The sequence below is a fragment of the Babylonia areolata genome, chromosome 28 (assembly GCF_041734735.1).
Source record: "Babylonia areolata isolate BAREFJ2019XMU chromosome 28, ASM4173473v1, whole genome shotgun sequence".
In the NCBI taxonomy this organism is placed as follows: domain Eukaryota; kingdom Metazoa; phylum Mollusca; class Gastropoda; order Neogastropoda; family Buccinidae; genus Babylonia; species Babylonia areolata.
This window is the reverse complement of record NC_134903.1, coordinates 27,769,677-27,790,235: the sequence shown is the minus strand read 5'-3', so window position 1 is coordinate 27,790,235 and position 20,559 is coordinate 27,769,677. Positions and strand designations below refer to the sequence as shown.

At 45.4% G+C, this 20,559-nt stretch overlaps 1 protein-coding gene across 6 annotated transcripts in view; it reads right to left on the bottom strand.

Annotated features, from left to right (window-relative positions):
- The window catches only part of LOC143301883 (uncharacterized), an 87,607-nt gene that overhangs the window by 39,501 nt on the left and 27,547 nt on the right, over positions 1-20,559 (bottom strand). For all 6 annotated transcript variants that reach the window (XM_076616306.1, XM_076616309.1, XM_076616310.1 and 3 more), the window contains exons 15-19: positions 18,983-19,315; positions 16,581-16,738; positions 13,668-13,762; positions 12,419-12,586; positions 3,917-4,182 (exon numbers count right to left, since the gene is read on the bottom strand). In XM_076616306.1, coding sequence (XP_076472421.1) covers positions 3,917-4,182; positions 12,419-12,586; positions 13,668-13,762; positions 16,581-16,738; positions 18,983-19,315 — 1,020 coding nt within the window. The remainder of the gene's footprint in view (positions 1-3,916; positions 4,183-12,418; positions 12,587-13,667; positions 13,763-16,580; positions 16,739-18,982; positions 19,316-20,559) is intronic.

The following is a 20,559-nucleotide window of genomic DNA, read 5'->3' as shown; positions in this document are numbered from 1 at the left end:
TACAGATATTCAGTTACTCACAAAGTCAGTTGAAAAAAAAAAAAAAAGAAACGAAAACACACACCAGGTGTCTTGATGCCTGCAATTAATTAGCAGAAAAAATACACACACACACACACAAGATGTCTTGATGCCTGCATACTAAGCATCACTGGAAATGTTGTCACTTGCAATTGGGGGGGAAAAAATCAGGCTCTGTTCATCAAATTAACACTTCATTTCTCCGTCCACTCTGTTGATGTCCTGCTGAACTTTCTCTGTTTCATCTTTTTGGTCTTTGGCCAACAAACGCATGGTGTCAGACCTTTCAATGAGACTGAAGCTTCTCTGCTCCTGAGCCTGGACACTCAGTCGGTCAGCATGTTCCAGGAGATGTCGTGCCTCATCACTGCTGGTCTTCAGTTTTTTCTTCAGTGTGGTCAGTTCTTCTCCCAACCTCTTCCTCTGCTCAACTTTCCCATCTGCCTCCTCCTGCCTTCTCTATTCAGTGAGGTATGTCATCCCTGAAGCTGATACAAGTAATTTCTTGTCAATGACAACCTCCTCCACTCCTCCCACACTGGATGTGATCTAAGACAACTCTGGGGGCCTTCAGAGCAGCTTTGCTGAGTGTCTGCCACCACCTGTTTGTTGAAGGAGAAACCTCTTTCCACAACTGTCTGTCAGTGGGACAACAGAAGGAGCATCCTCACAACAGACCACAGAGTCTGGAATTCATCTCTGTCTGCGATGGCACTTTGGAACCAGGAATCCAGCCTCTGTGATGCTGGATCAAAATCACCTGCTGCACATTTCACAGTAGTCATGTCAAGAAAAAAGAAAAACTCCAGATGCCTGGTCACACATCTCATCCGTCAGTCTTCTGGCTGCCTGACACTGTGACAGCACTGAAGCACCCGCTTCATCCTGCTCATGCAGACGTCTTTTTCACCATCATCTTGGGATTCAGGCGGCTCAAATTCCTGACCAAAGTGTATCTGAGAGGTGATTTCTCTTGCAGTTTCTGTGCAACAGCCTTCAGAAAGTCTCTACATTCTCCTCTGAATTCTGTCACCAGTCCCTCCATCATTGATCCAGAGGAGCGCTTGCAGATTGTTGGTGGAACTGCCCACATCAATGTGCACCAGCCTGTGAGCTGAACAGTCCTGCAGGAGTTCTTTCATGAGTCGCTTCATCAGAGATTTTAGCATATCCTGCAGGTCTCCACACATGAATGGAAGAAGGGGTTGATCCGCCTGGTACTTGGTCAGAAAAGGTTCCAGTATACTGGGCACTGAAGAAAAGGTTCCAGTATACTGGCCACAGAGCAGAAGAATGCCAAACGGTGAGCCAGGAGGGGTGTAGATACAACGCCAGTCTTGACAATACCAAAACTCTTGTTTCTGGGCAGTGTGACATGCTTGTCCATCGCTGCTTGAACAAATTTCTTGAGGTCCACAATCATTTCAATAGCTCTTGTGGCCACCAACTTGTTTTCCAGCCAGCGATGTGTGCAGAACTTGGCAGGTAAAACTGTTGAGCCTGTGACTGTCACAAAATCCTCTCTTCTTGCTAGACTGTCTTTGAACAAGGTGTAGGCAGATGCGAGGAAGGACTCAATGTCCCACTTTACAGGCATTTTGAACAACTCATGCCAACTTGAACAAGCACCGGTGACAATGGTGGACACAGATCGCGCGCTTTCTCGCGAAACGTGGTGAAGAAAAATTAGGACGAGATCTCGCGAAAAATCACAACTTTCAAGCTGGAGTGTCGTCTGCTGAGCAGGAGAAAATGAACTTCGAAGTTCGGGAGAGTGTCGTCTGCTGAGCAGGAGAAAATGAACTTCGAAGTTCGGGAGAAGGAAACGGGGAGGACTGAGCGCTGCTTCTGCGATTTGTCAAATGGGGGTTCGACTTTGACTTTTTCACTGCCGTAAGGACCTTGGCACGTGCACACACAAACACGCACACTGATGGCTTGATATAAAAAAAAGGAAATTTTTTTTATCTAAAATTACGTTTAAATAACATACTTACCGTGACCCAACTAGTGCAGACTCCGGCAGGGGTCTGACATTCCTGTCCTGTGCAAACTACTATCCACCTATGCGGAGAAAACGAAAGCAACTACGGCCGATAACCTCCCGGAAGTAGGTAACCTCCCCTTTGTCCCGCTAGCTTGATGTAAAAAAGCAATTGTTGCTTATTCAATTTACCATCATGAAATAAAATCTTGACTTGACTTGACACAAAGTAGTAGTCAAACCCTTTTCTGTAACTGATGTTTGTTTTGTTGGGTTTCACCAAAGATAACTGTGGTTTTAAACAGCCAAAACAAGCTTTATCTCAGTCTCACTTGACAAAACACAGCCTTTGGCATAATTTTGCAGTTGACTGTCAGCCACAGAAATTATTTCTTTTTTTAACCTCCACTGCAAACAGCAACATGCAGAGTTAAAAAGAAAAGCCAGCATTTGCACTGTGAGACAAACAATGTCAGGATTTGACAGATCCAAGTATGATTCTGTTAGATGGGGTCAACAGTTATTGTTTCTGCCTTGCCTGGTAGGCAACTCTGTTGAAAATTCACTTTCCAGGATGGCCACACCAGGATAGTTCTCTGTTGTTCTCACCCGGCGTCAGAGACAGAGAGAGAGAGAGAGAGAGAGTGTGTGTGTGTGTGTTGGAGTGAGAGTGTGTGTGTGAGTGAAAGGGGATGGCGAAGGGTCACAGTTCCAGAGAGGGAAGGTGGTACAGCTGTTTATCTATATGGAGGTTGCTTAGCAACAGAGCTTTCCACAATGTCCTTTGATATGTGTCATCCCCTCAGCAAAAAGGAAATTTTCTTTTTCCATCTAAAATGACGTTTAAATAACATACTTACCGTCACCCAACGAGTGCACACTCCCCTGTGTAATCAAAATGAACTTTCTCCATCTAAAATGACGTTTAAATAATATACTTACCGTCACCCAACTAGTGCACACTCCCCTGTGTAATTAAAATGAACTTTCTCCATCTAAAATGACGTTTAAATAATATACTTACCGTCACCCAACTAGTGCACACTCCCCTGTGTAATTAAACAGCACTTTGACCCCTACCCTGCCTCCATCCTTTCTGCTATTCCCAGTCTGACCATGTAAAAAAAAAAAAAAGGGGGGGGGGGTGGGGGGGGGTAAGGGTAAGCAAGTCTGCGATATGGGATGTGGTCTCAGGAGGGGACAAAGAGAAAGTTAGGGGGGACGGGGGTGAAGGAATAAGAAGGGGGAAGGATTGTGGAGGTCACTGTTAACTTGGTTTAAGTTACGATTCTACAGAATGGCCGTTTCCTTTTTGAGTGACCAACTTGACCTTCACACTGAGATGCGAGGGAGAGAGAGAGAGACAAGAGAGACAGAAAGGCAGACAGATCATGGTCAAAGAAATGGAGGGGAGGGTGATGAAGGGATAGCGCGGTAGTGATTTTGACAAACTTGCCAGTGGAGGGGTGAGGTGTAGGTGGAGAAAGAGTGGGAGGCGGGGGGGAGATGGGCACGGCTGTCCATGTAGGTTGCCCCCTTGGACTGACCAACAGGCCTGGCTGGCTATCATGTAACACCAATGGGCTGGTGCCGACAGTGAACGTTTCACCTTCCTCCACGCGAGCAGGGTCAAAACTCCCCACCCAGAACTCTGGTTGGCCAAAACATTTTTTTCTTTCCTCATAAGTTGTACTGAAATCTATTTTCACGTACTGGTGTATTCTAAGTCAAAATGATGTACAAATTACCCCCAAAATGGTACTGGTACACAGGTCTGTCATGGAAACAAACTCTGTTGTTGTTGTTTTTTTGTTTGTTTGCAGTTGGACAACCGTTAATGTCGAGCCCTGCCCCCTCCTCCCCCCCACCTGAATCCCAACCTACAGCACAGTGATTGATTCCAGAACCCACCGGATTTCCTCCTGCTTCCTCCACTCTGCCTCCTGCACCCTCCTCTCTTCCTCTATCCTCCTCTCCTCCTCCCTCCTCCTCTGCGCCTCCTCCTCCCTCCTCCTCTGCTGCGCCTCCTCTTCCCTCCTCCGCTGCTCTTCCTCTCTTCTCAACTGTTCCTCCGCCTGCCTCCGCCTGGCCGCCTCCTCTTCCTGCTTCCGTCGCTGTGCTTCTTCCACCTCTCGCCTCCGCTGATCCTCTTCCTGCCTCCGCCGTTCTTCCGCCCTCTGCAGTGGAGAAAAGTTCAAAGACGCCCCATTGAATTGTTTTGTTGTTGAACATCAAGGACAAAAACTATCACCCTTTTCCATAAAAGAAGACACACACAAGTTCAAGCCACTGTTGCTCCACACTTTCCTTAAGCATGCATTACGGTTAAAAACTCACTTTGGTCCATACACAGCTTACTAATCACACTTTCCTTAAGCATGCATTACCGTTAAAAACTCACCTTGGTCCATACACAGCTTACTAAACTTTGTCCACACTTTCCTTAAGCATGCATTACCGTTAAAAACTCACCTTGGTCCATACACAGCTTACTAAACTTTGTCCACACTTTCCTTTAGCATGCATTACCGTTAAAAACTCACCTTGGTCCATACACAGCTTACTAAACTTTGTCCACACTTTCCTTGAGCATGCATTACGGTTAAAAACTCACTTTGGTCCATACACAGCTTACTAAACTTTGTCCACACTTTCCTTAAGTATGCATTACCATTAAAAACTCACCTTGGTCCATACACAGCTTACTTAACTTTGTCCACACTTTCCTTAAGCATGCATTACGGTTAAAAATTCACCTTGGTCCATACACAGCTTACTTATCTTTGTCCACACTTTCCTTAAGCATGCATTACGGTTAAAAACTCACCTTGGTCCATACACAGCTTACTAAACTTTGTCCACACTTTCCTTAAGCATGCATTAAGGTTAAAAACTCACTTTGGTCCATACACAGCTTACTAAACTTTGTCCACACTTTCCTTAAGCATGCATTACGGTTAAAAAACTCACTCTGGTCCATACACAGCTTACTAAACTTTGTCCTCACTTTCCTTAAGCATGCATTACGGTTAAAAACTCACTTTGGTCCATACACAGCTTACTTAACTTTGTCCACACTTTCCTTAAGCATGCATTACGGTTAAAAACTCACTTTGGTCCATACACAGCTTACTAAACTTTGTCCACACTTTCCTTAAGCATGCATTACGGTTAAAAACTCACCTTGGTCCATACACAGGTTACTAAACTTTGTCCTCACTTTCCTTAACACTATTCATACCAAGTAATTTAGCACAAATTAACACTCCCGGCCCAAGTAATTTTCAGTTTTAATCATGAAAAGTTGGGTTACGTAATAAAAAAAATTGGCAAAAAAAAAACTATGAGTTTGTTTGCTTTGAAATTTTGCATGTGTGTGGCTGTGTGTTTGTTCTATATATTACAACATAAAACATGACACAAAAATAAAAACTTCTGCAATTATTGTTATTTTAATTAGTTTTTAAAAAAAAACTGAAATGGGTGACGCACAATACAAACATAGCCACTGACCTGTTTTTTGTTGTTGAAATCCATGGTAATCCAAGAATATAAGTGTCACAAGAAGTGTAAAGCATTTACGAAAAGAATACCATTCAAAATACACACAGTTTTTTTTCTGAACTACTTGTTTTCCAGCTGAGGTCAAAGTCTCAGTTTTCTCTGACTTGAGTAAAAATCCACTTAGCAAGAAGAATGTTCACACACACACACACACAAAAAGAAAGAAAGAAAAAAAATATATACAATTATCAACAGCTTTCCTGAACTACTGGTCACCTCCCTCATCCACTCTGGGTCTTTTGTAGGCCACACTGGTGTGGTAGCGCTCAAAACACTCCCCCATGCAGAGTCCCTTGTTGCACTCGCGACACTCGTACCTGGACTCCTTCCTCACCTTGTATCCCTTCCCACTATCTTTTCTGACTGAACACACAACACACACCCTTGTTGGGTACTGCTTGGTGGCTGTTGCGGGCACTTTGGTCAGGAAGTGCTTCTCCTTCAGTCTTGCTGGAGGGTCAGAAGGCCGGGTTGTACTGGGTTGCATACAGGTTTGTCTGCCCCACCATCTCCTTCAGCAGGTCATCATCAACAAACAAGTTGAAGTAATCCCAAGGAGAGGCATCAGGACTGATATCTACCATGATACCAGGATTCCCTGTAACACACAAACATAATTTTTTATTCTGGAAGAAAAAAAGAAAGTGAGACTGGAATCCTTTTTTTTTTTTTTTTACACACATCATATAATTTACCTTTATGTTCTCCTAATTTGTTCACACCACATCTGAACTCCAACACAATCTGATCTTACTGCTGACAGAACAGATCTGCTGTAAAAAATGAATTATTGTAGGTAACAATCTGGGTACAGTAAAACCATTTTCAACTGACACACCCACCTCTAACACCAACACTCACACAAGCACACACTCACTCATACACAAGCTTAGGCTAACCTGTGAACTGTGGCGTATGAGGTGGGTCATCAGTCCCTTCTTCTGTCCATAGAAGGTTCGTCTGCTCCTTTTCTCGCTGACGTGCACCCCTCTGGTCGTTCTTGGTCGACCTCTAGCACCACGCCCCCTCCGACTTGTTCCACTGACACTCGCAGTCGATCGCGATGTTGACGGTTGTGGATCAGTCATCGGCTCAGTATGTTCTTTGCTCACTTCACTGTCACTTTCCGATGAATCGCTGGGCTGAAACTCGCCTGAACTATCATCAGACAGTTCTTCTTCCGATTCACTGTCTGAATCAAGAACAAGTTCGTTCTCGCAAACTTTGGGAGCAAAAGATCGTCGCTTCGACATTTTTCAACGCACTCGAAAACGTTCTACCGACGTTTGTGCATACTAGAGTAATGTCCCTTGAAGTGGAATCCCCTCGCAACGAGCCAGGGCAGGTTATTCACACGGGAGAAGTGCAAAAACGAAAGTACTGTTCAGGAACGAGAGTCTCTCGTTTGCGGTCTGCTGTGACGTCACAGTGAAAACGAGAAACTCTTGTTTGCGGTAGGAAATATGTTAAGCATGCATTACGGTTAAAAACTCACCTTGGTCCATACACAGCTTACTAAACTTTGTCCTCACTTTCCTTAAGCATGCATTACCGTTAAAAACTCACCTTGGTCCATACACAGCTTACTAAACTTTGTCCACACTTTCCTTAAGCATGCATTACGGTTAAAAACTCACCTTGGTCCATACACAGCTTACTAAACTTTGTCCACACTTTCCTTAAGCATGCATTACCGTTAAAAACTCACTTTGGTCCATACACAGCTTACTAAACTTTGTCCTCACTTTCCTTAAGCATGCATTACGGTTAAAAACGTAATGTTCATAGAACAGTTTCCGGACTTCTTAGAATACGCTAACAGTTTACCAGGCTCTCTACTTATTGTTGGTGACTTTAATTTTCATTTTGATTCACCCACACAGTTTTATACCTCTAAATTACTTGAAATTGTCAGTTTGTTCGATCTTAACCAGTCTGTAACCGAGCCTACACACAATCGTGGTCACATCGTCGATTGGGTGTTGCACAGAAATGAGGACTGCCTCCTGAAGTCTACCACCGTCGATCACACCCTGTCCTCCGACCATCACAGTGTGACGTGTCAACTGAACCTCACCAAACCTCCCACGCCCCGTGTGTATAGGGAGGTGCGCACACTGACCTCAATTGACTTAGACTTACTTAAAGCTGACCTGCTGACTAATATCCCTTTTGAGCCGACTGCTGACCAGCTATCCACTGTCCTACGCGCTGCACTCGACAGGCACGCCCCGTCGACTCGGCGCCTGATCTCCAATCGTCCCCCGTCGCCTTGGTACAACACCGTGGGACCAGAGCTGTTGGAGGCCAAGCGGGAGAGAAGAAGAGCTGAGAGGCACTGGCGCGCCACTAGTTTGACCATCAGTAGGGACATTTTTCAGACAGCCAGGAATAATGTAACAAACATTGTTGACAGGGCAAAGTCAAAGTTCTACTCTTCTAAAATACTTGCATGCACCACAGCCAAACAGCTTTTCAACGCTACGAACAATCTACTAGGTAAAATGAAAAACACTCCTCTCCCTACAACATTTTCGGCGCAGGAACTCCCTCAAAAGTTTTCTGACTTCTTCACCGGCAAAATATCATGCATTCGTGAGAAGCTTGACTCTGTTGTGTCTCCTTCTTCACCCGTTCAAGAACGCGTGTACAGTGGTCCTGTTTTACATTGTTTCCAACCGGTAACTGAAGATTTTGTGAAGAAAGTGTGTCTGAGCGCTTGTCCGAAATCCTGTGAGCTTGACCCTGTCCCGTCTTCTTTGTTGGTTGAATGTATTGATGTTCTACTGCCACATATTACTCATGTCATCAATTCTTCCTTGCTGTCTGGTTGTTTCCCTGAAAGCTTCAAGTCTGCTATTGTACGTCCACTCATCAAGAAACCATCTTTGGATCATAATTGCTTGAAAAATTATCGACCTGTCTCTAATCTGTCATTTTTATCAAAACTGCTAGAAAAGATCATATTGTCTCAGCTCTTAGCTCATCTGGAGCAGAATGGCTTACTTAATTCCCACCAGTCAGCTTATAGACGTGGTCATAGTTGCGAAACAGCCCTTCTTAGAATAGTGAATGATTTGCTTTCGGGATTTGATGAGGATAAGATATCTGTTCTCGCTCTCTTAGATTTGTCAGCAGCTTTTGACACTATCGACCACTCTATCCTCTTGAACAGACTTAAAACTTCCTTTGGTATTCGTGACACTGCACTAGCATGGATCACGTCTTACCTGTCAGATCGTACACAGAAAGTGTGTGTAAATGGTACATACTCTAGAATATCTGCCTTGAAATATGGTGTCCCACAAGGGTCCGTCCTAGGTCCTGTTCTTTTCGTGCTGTATGCGGCTCCTGTGTCGGATGTCATCAGTCATCATGCGATGTCGCATGAGAGCTTTGCTGATGACACACAACTTTATCAGTCGGCTTCCATAGCTGAATTTGATGCACTGGTGACTCAAACACAGGAGTGCATTGCTGGCCTAAAGGACTGGATGACTCTCAACAAGCTGCAATTAAATGATGATAAGACTGAATTGATGATAACCTGTCCAAAGAAGTTTCGTCAACATCCTTCCTTTCCTGACTCTGTTCTGATCAATAGCACACCTGTTTCACTTTCTCCCTCTGTTCGCAGTCTTGGTGTAATCCTGGACCAGTCTCTTTCCTTCCAACAGCACATTTCGAATATCTGTAAAGTTGCCTATTTGGAACTGCGTAGAATCAGCTCTATCCGCCACTATCTCTCAACCGATGCAACCAAGACACTTGTATGCTCTCTGGTTCTCTCAAGATTGGATTACTGCAACTCTCTTTTGGCCGGCCTTCCCAAATACCTGTTAGACAGACTCCAACGAATTCAGAATAACGCTGCCAGACTCATTTGCAGAGCTTCTAAATTTGACCATGTTTCTCCTCTCCTTCAGTCTCTCCACTGGTTGCCTGTTTCTGATCGAATAGACTATAAGCTATCCACTCTGACCTTTTCTGCAGTCAACAGATCTGGCCCCAAGTATCTTTCTGAACTCATCCATATCTATACCCCATCTCGCCAGCTCCGTTCTTCCTCTGATACTCGACTTCTCAGGATACCTCACGTCAGAAGTAAGACCTATGGACACAGATCGTTTTCTTTTCAATCGCCAAAGACGTGGAACAAGCTCCCTGATAACCTCCGTCACTCTGATTCCCTCGCATCTTTTAAATCTCGTCTCAAAACTCACCTTTTCCCTCAGCAATAAGTTCAATTGTGGCAGGTCCACAACTACATGCATGTATATGAATGTGTATTGTGTGTGCGTGTGTTTATGTAAGTTTGTGCCTGCCTATGTGTGCGTATTTGTTAGGGTAGCTGTTAGATACACATGTATGTTAAAATGTATGTATGCAGTGTGTGTGTGTGTGTGCGTGCGTGCGTGTGTGTGTGCGCGTACGTGCGTGCGTGCGTGTGTGTGTGTGTGTGGTCACATTTTGGTGTGTGTATGTAACATAGATATAATGTTTTATGTTATCAAAAGCGTTTTTGTAAAGCACCTAGAGCAGATTTCTGGATAGTGTGCTATATAAGTATCCATTATTATTATTATTATTATTAAAAACTCACTTTGGTCCATACACAGCTTACTAAACTTTGTCCTCACTTTCCTTAAGCATGCATTACCGTTAAAAACTCACTTTGGTCCATACACAGCTTACTAAACTTTGTCCTCACTTTCCTTAACCCTTTCGCTGCCAGGAAAATAAAATTTAAGTGAAATCTATTTGCCAGGGTTTTTTCACAAAAAACGGGTATAAATTTTCAAAAAATTCTGTGCTCTTTGTTATTGGAGAAAGACCCATAAAAGTATATATTTTCTGAAAGGTAAATGAATAAAGAATACAAAACACATGATGTTTTCCCATTTTATGCATTTTAAGTGACATGCTGTTGTTTTGAAATCTGTGTTTTGTTTTTTTGTCACATTTTCAACTTGTTCATTACAAACATTAGTCTGGTAATTTGCACAAAAATATCACTTTCTGGACAAATGGATATCTGCACACACAAAATCATACTAGAACAACCACAATATAAAAAAACTGAAAAAGAAACAGATGCATTGTGACTTCTGCAAGTGATAATATGGATGTGAGGCCACGCCCCCTCAGTCTCCACCCCCCCTCCTCTTCACCCCTCTCACACCGTCACTTCATCAGACCGCGTTGGCTGAGTGCCAAGAAAACAGCTCATACGGTGCCCTGCTAAAAATTCGTCTGCTAGAGTTGAACAGCCTGCATCACTCACTGATAGTTGTATCTTGGCCACTCTCTTGATTGCTCCCTTTATTTTCTATCAAATCGTCCTATAAATGTTCACCACTGTCTTCTCCTTCGAATTTATGCTCCAATTCTTTCTGAGCATTAGCTAAAGAAAGTAATCTTGGTTGATTTAGTTCGCCACGAGCGCATGTCTTGAGCACGGAGTCAGTCCGACATTTTGTTGAGCGAGCGAGGAGAGGAGCCAGGCAAAGACTGCGGCCAGTAACCCAACCAAAACGTTCAAATAAAGGACTGCCTTATGACGCAGATGGTGTTTCTAGCTATGAATAGAATCCAGAAAGATTCCCCAAGCTAAAGCTACCAGCATTTTTGTCAACGAACTGAATGCAAAGCAGGGAAAAGTCAGAATATTTCGATGACGAGTTATCTCGTCATGCAGGCAGCGAAGCATACATGCTTGCCATGACGAGTTATCTCGTCATGCAGGCAGCCTAGGGGTTAAGCATGCATTACCGTTAAAAACTCACTTTGGTCCATACACAGCTTACTAAACTTTGTCCTCACTTTCCTTAAGCATGCATTATGGTTAAAAACTCACCTTGGTCCATACACAGCTTACTAAACTTTGTCCACACTTTCCTTAAGCATGCATTACCGTTAAAAACTCACCTTGGTCCATAAACAGCTTACTAAACTTTGTCCACACTTTCCTTAAGCATGCATTACGGTTAAAAACTCACTTTGGTCCATACACAGCTTACTAAACTTTGCCCACACTTTCTTTAAGCATGCATTACGGTTAAAAACTCACTTTGGTCCATACACAGCTTACTTAACTTTGTCCACACTTTCCTTAAGCATGCATTACGGTTAAAAGCTCACTTTGGTCCATACACAGCTTACTAAAGTTTTTTCAATATGGAGAAAAAACTCACTTTGTTCATACACAGCTTACTGAACTTTGTTCAGTATGAGAAAGCAAGTAAACTTACCACACACATTTTCACACAGATGCACAAACATAAACATACCACCATCACAAGAAGTTAGCACACACACACACCAGACGTGTTCAATAAACATTCACATGCATGCAGAAGCACACACACACATACAGACACACACAAACACCAGACAATAAATACTTATGTGAGCATATAATTCATATGTACATACCATACACACACATACACACACACACACACACACAAACACCAGACAATAAATACTCATGTGAGCATATAATTCGTATGTACATACCGTGCACACACGTACACACACGCACATACACAAACACCAGACAATAAATACTCATGTGAGCATATAATTCGTATGTACATACCATGCACACATGTACACACACACACACACACACAAACACCAGACAATAAATACTCATGTGAGCATATAATTCGTATGTACATACACACACACAAACACACACACACACAAACACACCAGACAATAAATACTCATGTGAGCGTATAATTCGTATGTACACACACACACACACACACACCAGACACGCAAGCAACATCCATACGTGCAAAATACCCCCGCACACACACACACACATAAAGAGCCTCCAACCTGCAAGTCCAGTATCCTCTGTCTCTCCATCTCCTCCTTCTCTCGCTCCATCTGTTCCTTCTCTCTCTGCAGGGCCTCCGCCTGCCGCCTCAGCTCCTCCTTCTGTTTGTGGATCTCCTCCTGCTGCTTGCGCTCCGCCTCCATCATACGTGCCACTTCCTCTTTTTCCTGGGGGGGACAGGACACACATTCACAGCTGACCGTCTGAAGTGTACGACTCACAGGCAGTCGGAAATTCGGAAGTTACTCATAGACACCCTTGTAAAAAATAAAAAATAAAAAAAATAAAAAAAGGTGTTGTTTAATAAAGATCGATCTGGGTTCATTTTTCAAAGGTTTTCAGACTTCAACATAGCTCAGGAAATACTGAAAGATATGGACAGTGGGGAAGAAAGGTTATGTGGAGTGATGGCCTAGAGGTAACACGTCCGCTTAGGAAGCGAGAGAATCTGAGCGCGCTGGTTCGAATTATGGCTCAACCACCGATATTTTCTCCCCCTCCACTAGACCTTGAGTGGTGGTCTGGACGCTAGTCTTTCGGATGAGACGATAAACCGAGGTCCCGTGTGCAGCATGCACTTAGCGCACGTAAAAGAACCCACGGCAACAAAAGGGTTGTTCCTGGCAAAATTCTGTAGAAAAAATCCACTGCGATAGGAAAAAATAAAACTGCACGCAGGAAAAAATACAAAAAAAATGGGTGGCGCTGTAGTGTAGCGACGTGCTCTCCCTGGGGAGAGCAGCCCGAATTTCACACAGAGAAATCTGTTGTGATAAAAAGAGAAATACAACTACAAATACAAATGTAGTGGTGAGGGTTCATGATTCAGGTACGTATCTTGATTATGATTAGGAGTCATCACCCACCTGATGACACAGAGTAAAAGTAACAGCCATGTAAGTTTTGTATCCAAGACTGTTCAGTCTGCAATTTCTAGGGTAGGTATGGGTAATTTCGAACGATCCAGTAGAAGTGACCAGCTCAACGTGTGTACTGAAACGATCTGTTGTATGACAGTCAAACAGAGTTCTTTCGTTTTTGAAGGCTTTCTCCGACTGGCTGCACCAGGGAAAGTCTGTCTGAGTGCCTGAGTGTGCACCAGTAGGTGACAGTACAGTGAGTGCAGTGTAATCAAAATATGGGAGTGCGTAATCAAACCATGTATTACAATTAACAGAACAATACAGCAGTGAGGGAGGAAAAGAATGGAAGAGACAGCGAGAGAGACAGAGGTGACAGGTGACCCACCTTTCTGATCTTGTCCAGGTCAGGTTTCACTGGCACAGAGGGCAAGTTGTTCTCCACTTCCCACACACTGGTTGGCTGTCCTAGTGGCCACCCACCTGAAAAACACACCTGGCCCTCTTCAGCATTCATGGCTAGTGGCCACCCACCTGAAAAACACACCTGGCCCTCTTCAGCATTCATGGCTAGTGGCCACCCACCTGAAAAACACACCTGGCCCTCTTCAGCATTCATGGCTAGTGGCCACCCACCTGAAAAACACACCTGGCCCTCTTCAGCATTCATGGCTAGTGGCCACCCACCTGAAAAACACACCTGGCCCTCTTCAGCATTCATGGCTAGTGGCCACCCACCTGAAAAACACACCTGGCCCTCTTCAGCATTCATAGCTAGTGGCCACCCACCTGAAAAACACACCTAGCCCTCTTCAGCCTTTATGCAGACTGGCGAGTGGCCACCCACCTGAAAAACACACCTGGCCCTCTTCAGCATTCATGCAGACTGGCTAGTGGCTGCCCACCTGAAGAACACACCTGGCCCTCTTCAGCATTCATGGCTAGTGGCCACCCACCTGAAAAACACACCTGGCCCTCTTCAGCATTCATGGCTAGTGGCCACCCACCTGAAAAACACACCTGGCCCTCTTCAGCATTCATGGCTAGTGGCCACCCACCTGAAAAACACACCTGGCCCTCTTCAGCATTCATGGCTAGTGGCCACCCACCTGAAAAACACACCTGGCCCTCTTCAGCATTCATAGCTAGTGGCCACCCACCTGAAAAACACACCTAGCCCTCTTCAGCCTTTATGCAGACTGGCGAGTGGCCACCCACCTGAAAAACACACCTGGCCCTCTTCAGCATTCATGCAGACTGGCTAGTGGCTGCCCACCTGAAGAACACACCTGGCCCTCTTCAGCATTCATGGCTAGTGGCCACCCACCTGAAAAACACACCTGGCCCTCTTCACATTCATGCAGACTGCCTAGTGGCCGCCCACCTGAAAAACACACCTGGCCCTCTTCAGCATTCATGCAGACTGGCTAGTGGCCGCCCACCTGAAAAACACACCTGGCCCTCTTCAGCATTCATGGCTAGTGGCCACCCACCTGAAAAACACACCTGGCCCTCTTCAGCATTCATGCAGACTGCCTAGTGGCCGCCCACCTGAAAAACACACCTGGCCCTCTTCAGCATTATGCAGACTGGCAAGTGGCCACCCACCTGAAAAACACACCCAGTCCTCTTCAGCCTTTATGCAGACTGGCGAGTGGCCGCCCACCTGAAAAACACACCTGGCCCTCTTCAGCATTCATGCAGACTGCCAACACCTGTATGCAAAGCCAGTGTGCAGGGGCACATATGCACGTGCATTACTCATGCATGCGCACTTTCTCATTCACGGGCATACACTAACTCTCCAACTCCCCACAGAAAAATGTCCACACATGCATACACATATTCAGATGAACATACACACATAACCACCGCCCACCCCAACACAAACACACCATCCAACACACCCATATAATCTCCAACCATCAACCGAATACACACACATAACCTCCACCCACCCCCAACACAACCACCGCAATACACGTACATGAACTCCACACAAGCACATCAAGACACACATATAATGACCATCCACCCCACACACATATAATGACCATCCACCCCAAACACACCATCAAATGCACACATATCCTCTATCTGCCTCAAGTACACCACTCCAACACACATAACCACCACCCACCCCAAACACACACATAACCACCACCCACCCCAAACACACAGAACCACTACCCACCCCAAACACACACAGAACCACTACTCACCCCAAAAACACACACAAAAACCACTACTCACCCCAAACACACATACAAAAACCACTACTAACCCCAAACACACACAGAACCACAACTCACCCCAAACACACACTCACACACAAAAACCACTACTCACCCCAAACACACACTCACACACAAAAACCACTACTCACCCCAAACACACACACAAAAACCACTACTCACCCCAAACACACACACAAAAACCACTACTCACCCCAAACACACACACAAAAACCACTACTCACCCCAAACACACACACAAAAACCACTACTCACCCCAAACACACCAAACACACACACAAAAACCACCACTCACCCCAAACACACACACAAAAACCACTACTCACCCCAAACACACACACAAAAACCACTACTCACCCCAAACACACACACAAAAACCACTACACAAAAACCACTACTCACCCCAAACACACACACAAAAACCACTACTCACCCCAAACACACCAAACACACACACAAAAACCACTACTCACCCCAAACACACCAAACACACACACAAAAACCACTACTCACCCAAACACACACACAAAAACCACTACTCACCCCAAACACACACACAAAAACCACTACTCACCCCAAACACACCAAACACACACACAAAAACCACTACTCACCCCAAACACACACACAAAAACCACTACTCACCCCAAACACACCAAACACACACACAAAAACCACTACTCACCCCAAACACACACACAAAAACCACTACTCACCCCAAACACACACACAAAAACCACTACTCACCCCAAACACACCAAACACACACACAAAAACCACTACTCACCCCAAACACACCAAACACACACACAAAAACCACTACTCACCCCAAACACACATAACCTCCACCACCACCCAACCCGCCTCCCAACACACACACACACCTATAACCTCCACCCCAAAACACACACATAACCTCCACACCAACACACACACATAACCTCCACACCAACACACACACATAACCTCCACACCAACACACACACATAACCTCCACCCACCCCAACACACCTCCCCCACCCTCCAACGCACACACACACACACACCTGCAGGAGGCGTCGACCCCCAGATGGACGGTATGTCCCCCTGGCCTTGACCTTGACCTTGGCCATCCCCGGCAGCCGGAGGGGGGGGCTGTGAGACAGGCAAGGGGAGGGAGGAGGGTGACGACGAAGGGGCCAAGTCCCCCTCGGACGACGATGACCTGTCAATAACACACCTGTCAAAGGCGCCAACCCTCCACACACTGTCAGAGAACAGTCTGGTGGCCGAGGAGGGTTCAGGGCAAACAGCTGTGGGGGTTAGTTACAGGTAAGGAACACAGTCATGGACACTACTTCATGCTTTTCTTTTGTCTCACACAACAGGTACAATTAACTGAGAGAACAAGGTTTTAACAGTACTATTTTTCTCTTTCTTGACAGAACAGGCAGAATTCAGAGAAGGTGGTTTCAACAGTACTATCAGAAAGTTCTTCCATTTGACAGAACAGGCAGAATTCAGAGAACTATGATTGACATTAAAAAAGCCAAAAAACTCTGTCACACACACACACACACACACACACACACACACACACACACACACACACACACACACATCTCTCTCTTTCCTTCACTCAAATCAACTTTGAACAGGGCATTCTCATGTGGACAATTCACAAGTACCACACATAACCACACACACAGTTACAAACATGCACACACAGTCATAAACACACCATCATAAACACACACACACAAAAACACACACAAACAGCACACATACAGTCACAAACACACACATAAACACAGTCACACACACACACATAAACACAGTCACACACACACACATAAACACAGTCACACACACACACATAAACACAGTCACACACACACACACATAAACACAGTCACACACACACATAAACACAGTCACAAACACACACACATAAACACAGTCACACACACACACACACACACATAAACACAGTCACAAACACACACATAAACAAAGTCACACACACACACATAAACACAGTCACACACACACACATAAACACAGTCACACACACACACATAAACAGTCACAAACACACACACATAAACACAGTCACACACACACACATAAACACAGTCACACACACACACATAAACACAGTCACACACACACACATAAAGTCACAAACACACACATAAACACAGTCACACACACACACACAGAAGAGTCACATAGACACTCACTACAACATATGTCTTCACCTCTCACTCAAACCAACCCAAATTATATTAAATTAAATTATGGTGCTTACAGCCTCGCCAACCAGTAAGGCCATCTCAAGGCTATCGCCACGTTAATACCTACTTCAGTCAAGGGTAAAAAAAAAAAAAAACATTAACAAGTCAACGCTTTAAGCTTTCCACTCAAAGTTTAAAAAAACCTCCATAGTTTGAAACCTTCAAATCTGGTTAAAAGGAAAGGAATCCGACTCCCTGCCGGAGTCTGCACTAGTGGGTCACAGGAAAGTATGTGTAGTGAAAAATGTTCACTTCTTTCAAGAAGTCCATCAGCGTCCACGGAGGGACATCACGAAACAAAGTCTTCAGAGAAACCGCCGTGTAATGTCTGTGTCTGACACCATGCAGATCCCAACAGTCAAGGAGCACGTGTTTCACTGTGAGAGGCTCATCACAGGGAATACATCGAGGGGCCTCTTCCCCCTTCAACAAGAACGAGTAAAAAAAAAAAAAAGTGTGCCCTGCATGCAGTCTGCACAGCACAGACTCCTCCTTTCTGTTCTTCACCCCCGAAGGGAGGGTCTCTTTTAGGTCTGGACGGATTTGGAACAGCTTGTTGTCCATCTGGGTGTTCCACTCCTCTTGCCAAAGATCCTTAACCTAAGTGTTCACCTTCTGCTTCGTGTCTGTGTATGGTATGAAAGATCTCGATAATTCTTCCTTTACAGTGTTCTTGGCCAGCTGGTCTGCCCTTTGTTACCACGAATGCCAACATGGCCGGGAACCCAGGCCAACACAACACCATATCCTTTCTTTGTCACATGAGTAAAAGCATCACAGAATTCCAGCAGTTTGGGATGAGCGAGATTCCTGCAGGCGATTGCCTCCAGGGCTGACAAGGAGTTGGAAAAGATCATGAATCTCTTTTGTTTCGAAGAGAGAACCATTTTAACCGCCAGAGCCAGTGCGGTCAGTTCCGCAGTGTACACTGAGCTGTCAGATAGGATGCGTTCTGTTGAGGGCTGGTCAGGAAAGGCGGGACAGAACGCTGATGCAGCGACTCCGTCCTCCTACTTGGAACCATCAGTAACGATTTTTTGGAAAGCGAGTTCTGAAAAGTAAGTTCTGTAGGCCAGAGAACAGGTGGAGTTCAAACCAACTTATGGCGGAGCGTACATCAACCCCCCCAAGACCCCCCCACCCCCCTCCCCAACACACATACATCAACTTACGGTAATGGCTGCGAATGATGTTGCTGCTGTGGCTGTTGCTGTGGCTGCTGTTGCTGTGAGAGTGAAGGCAGGGACGACACGGCCAGAGAGGCCACAGGAGCCGAGGCCGCGGCCACCGGCATGCTGGCCGCCTGGGAAAGGAGCTGTAGCCTTTGCTGGGTCTGCTGCGACTGCTGCTGCATGTGCTGGAGCTGCTGCAACTGCTGGAGTCGCTGCTGCAGGAGAGGGTTGGACTGTATGTAGTGCAGGCTGACCTGTTGCTGCTGTGCGGGGTCCAGCGCCTTGAAGCTGTCCTGCTCCTGCAGCTGGGTCAGCAACTGCATCTGTAGCTGTCTGCACACACACAGGTTCATGGAGCCCTCAGAGACTGTTTACAGCAGGCATCTGTAGCTCCCTTAGAGAGTGTTTATAGCAGGCATCTGTAGCTGTCTACACACACACACAGAGACGTTCATGGAACCCTTAGAGACTGTTTATAGCAGACATCTGTAGCTGTCTACACACACACACAGAGACGTTCATGGAACCCTTAGAGACTGTTTATAGCAGACATCTGTAGCTGTCTACACACACACAGAGAGACGTTCATGGAACCCTTAGAGACTGTTTATAGCAGACATCTGTAGCTGTCTACACACACACACAGAGAGACGTTCATGGAACCCTTAGAGACTGTTTATAGCAGACATCTGTAGCTGTCTACACACACACAGAGGAGGGGACAGTGTGTTTACAACACCAGGATTCATTGAGCCCTTAGAGACTGTTTATAGCAGACATCTGTAGCTGTCTACACACACACAGAGGAGGGGACAGTGTGTTTACAACACCAGGATTCAATGAGCCCTTAGAGACTGTTTATAGCAGACATCTGTAGCTGTCTACACACACACACACACACAGAGGAAGGGACAGTGTGTTTACAACACCAGGATTCAATGAGCCCTTAGAGACTGTTTATAGCAGACATCTGTAGCTGTCTACACACACACAGAGGAGGGGACAGTGTGTTTACAACACCAGGATTCATTGAGCCCTTAGAGACTGTTTATAGCAGACATCTGTAGCTGTCTACACACACACAGAGGAGGGGACAGTGTGTTTACAACACCAGGATTCATTGAGCCCTTAGAGACTGTTTATAGCAGACATCTGTAGCTGTCTACACACACACAGAGGAGGGGACAGTGTGTTTACAACACCAGGATTCATTGAGCCCTTAGAGACTGTTTATAGCAGACATCTGTAGCTGTCTACACACACACACAGAGGAGGGGACAGTGTGTTTACAACACCAGGATTCAATGAGCCCTCAGAGACTGTTTATAGCAGACATCTGTAGCTGTCTACACACACACAGAGGAGGGGACAGTGTGTTTACAACACCAGGATTCAATGAGCCCTTAGAGACTGTTTATAGCAGACATCTGTAGCTGTCTACACACACACAGAGGAGGGGACAGTGTGTTTACAACACCAGGATTCAATGAGCCCTTAGAGACTGTTTATAGCAGACATCTGTAGCTGTCTACACACACAGGGGGGGGAGGGGGGGGGGACAGTGTGCTTACAACAAC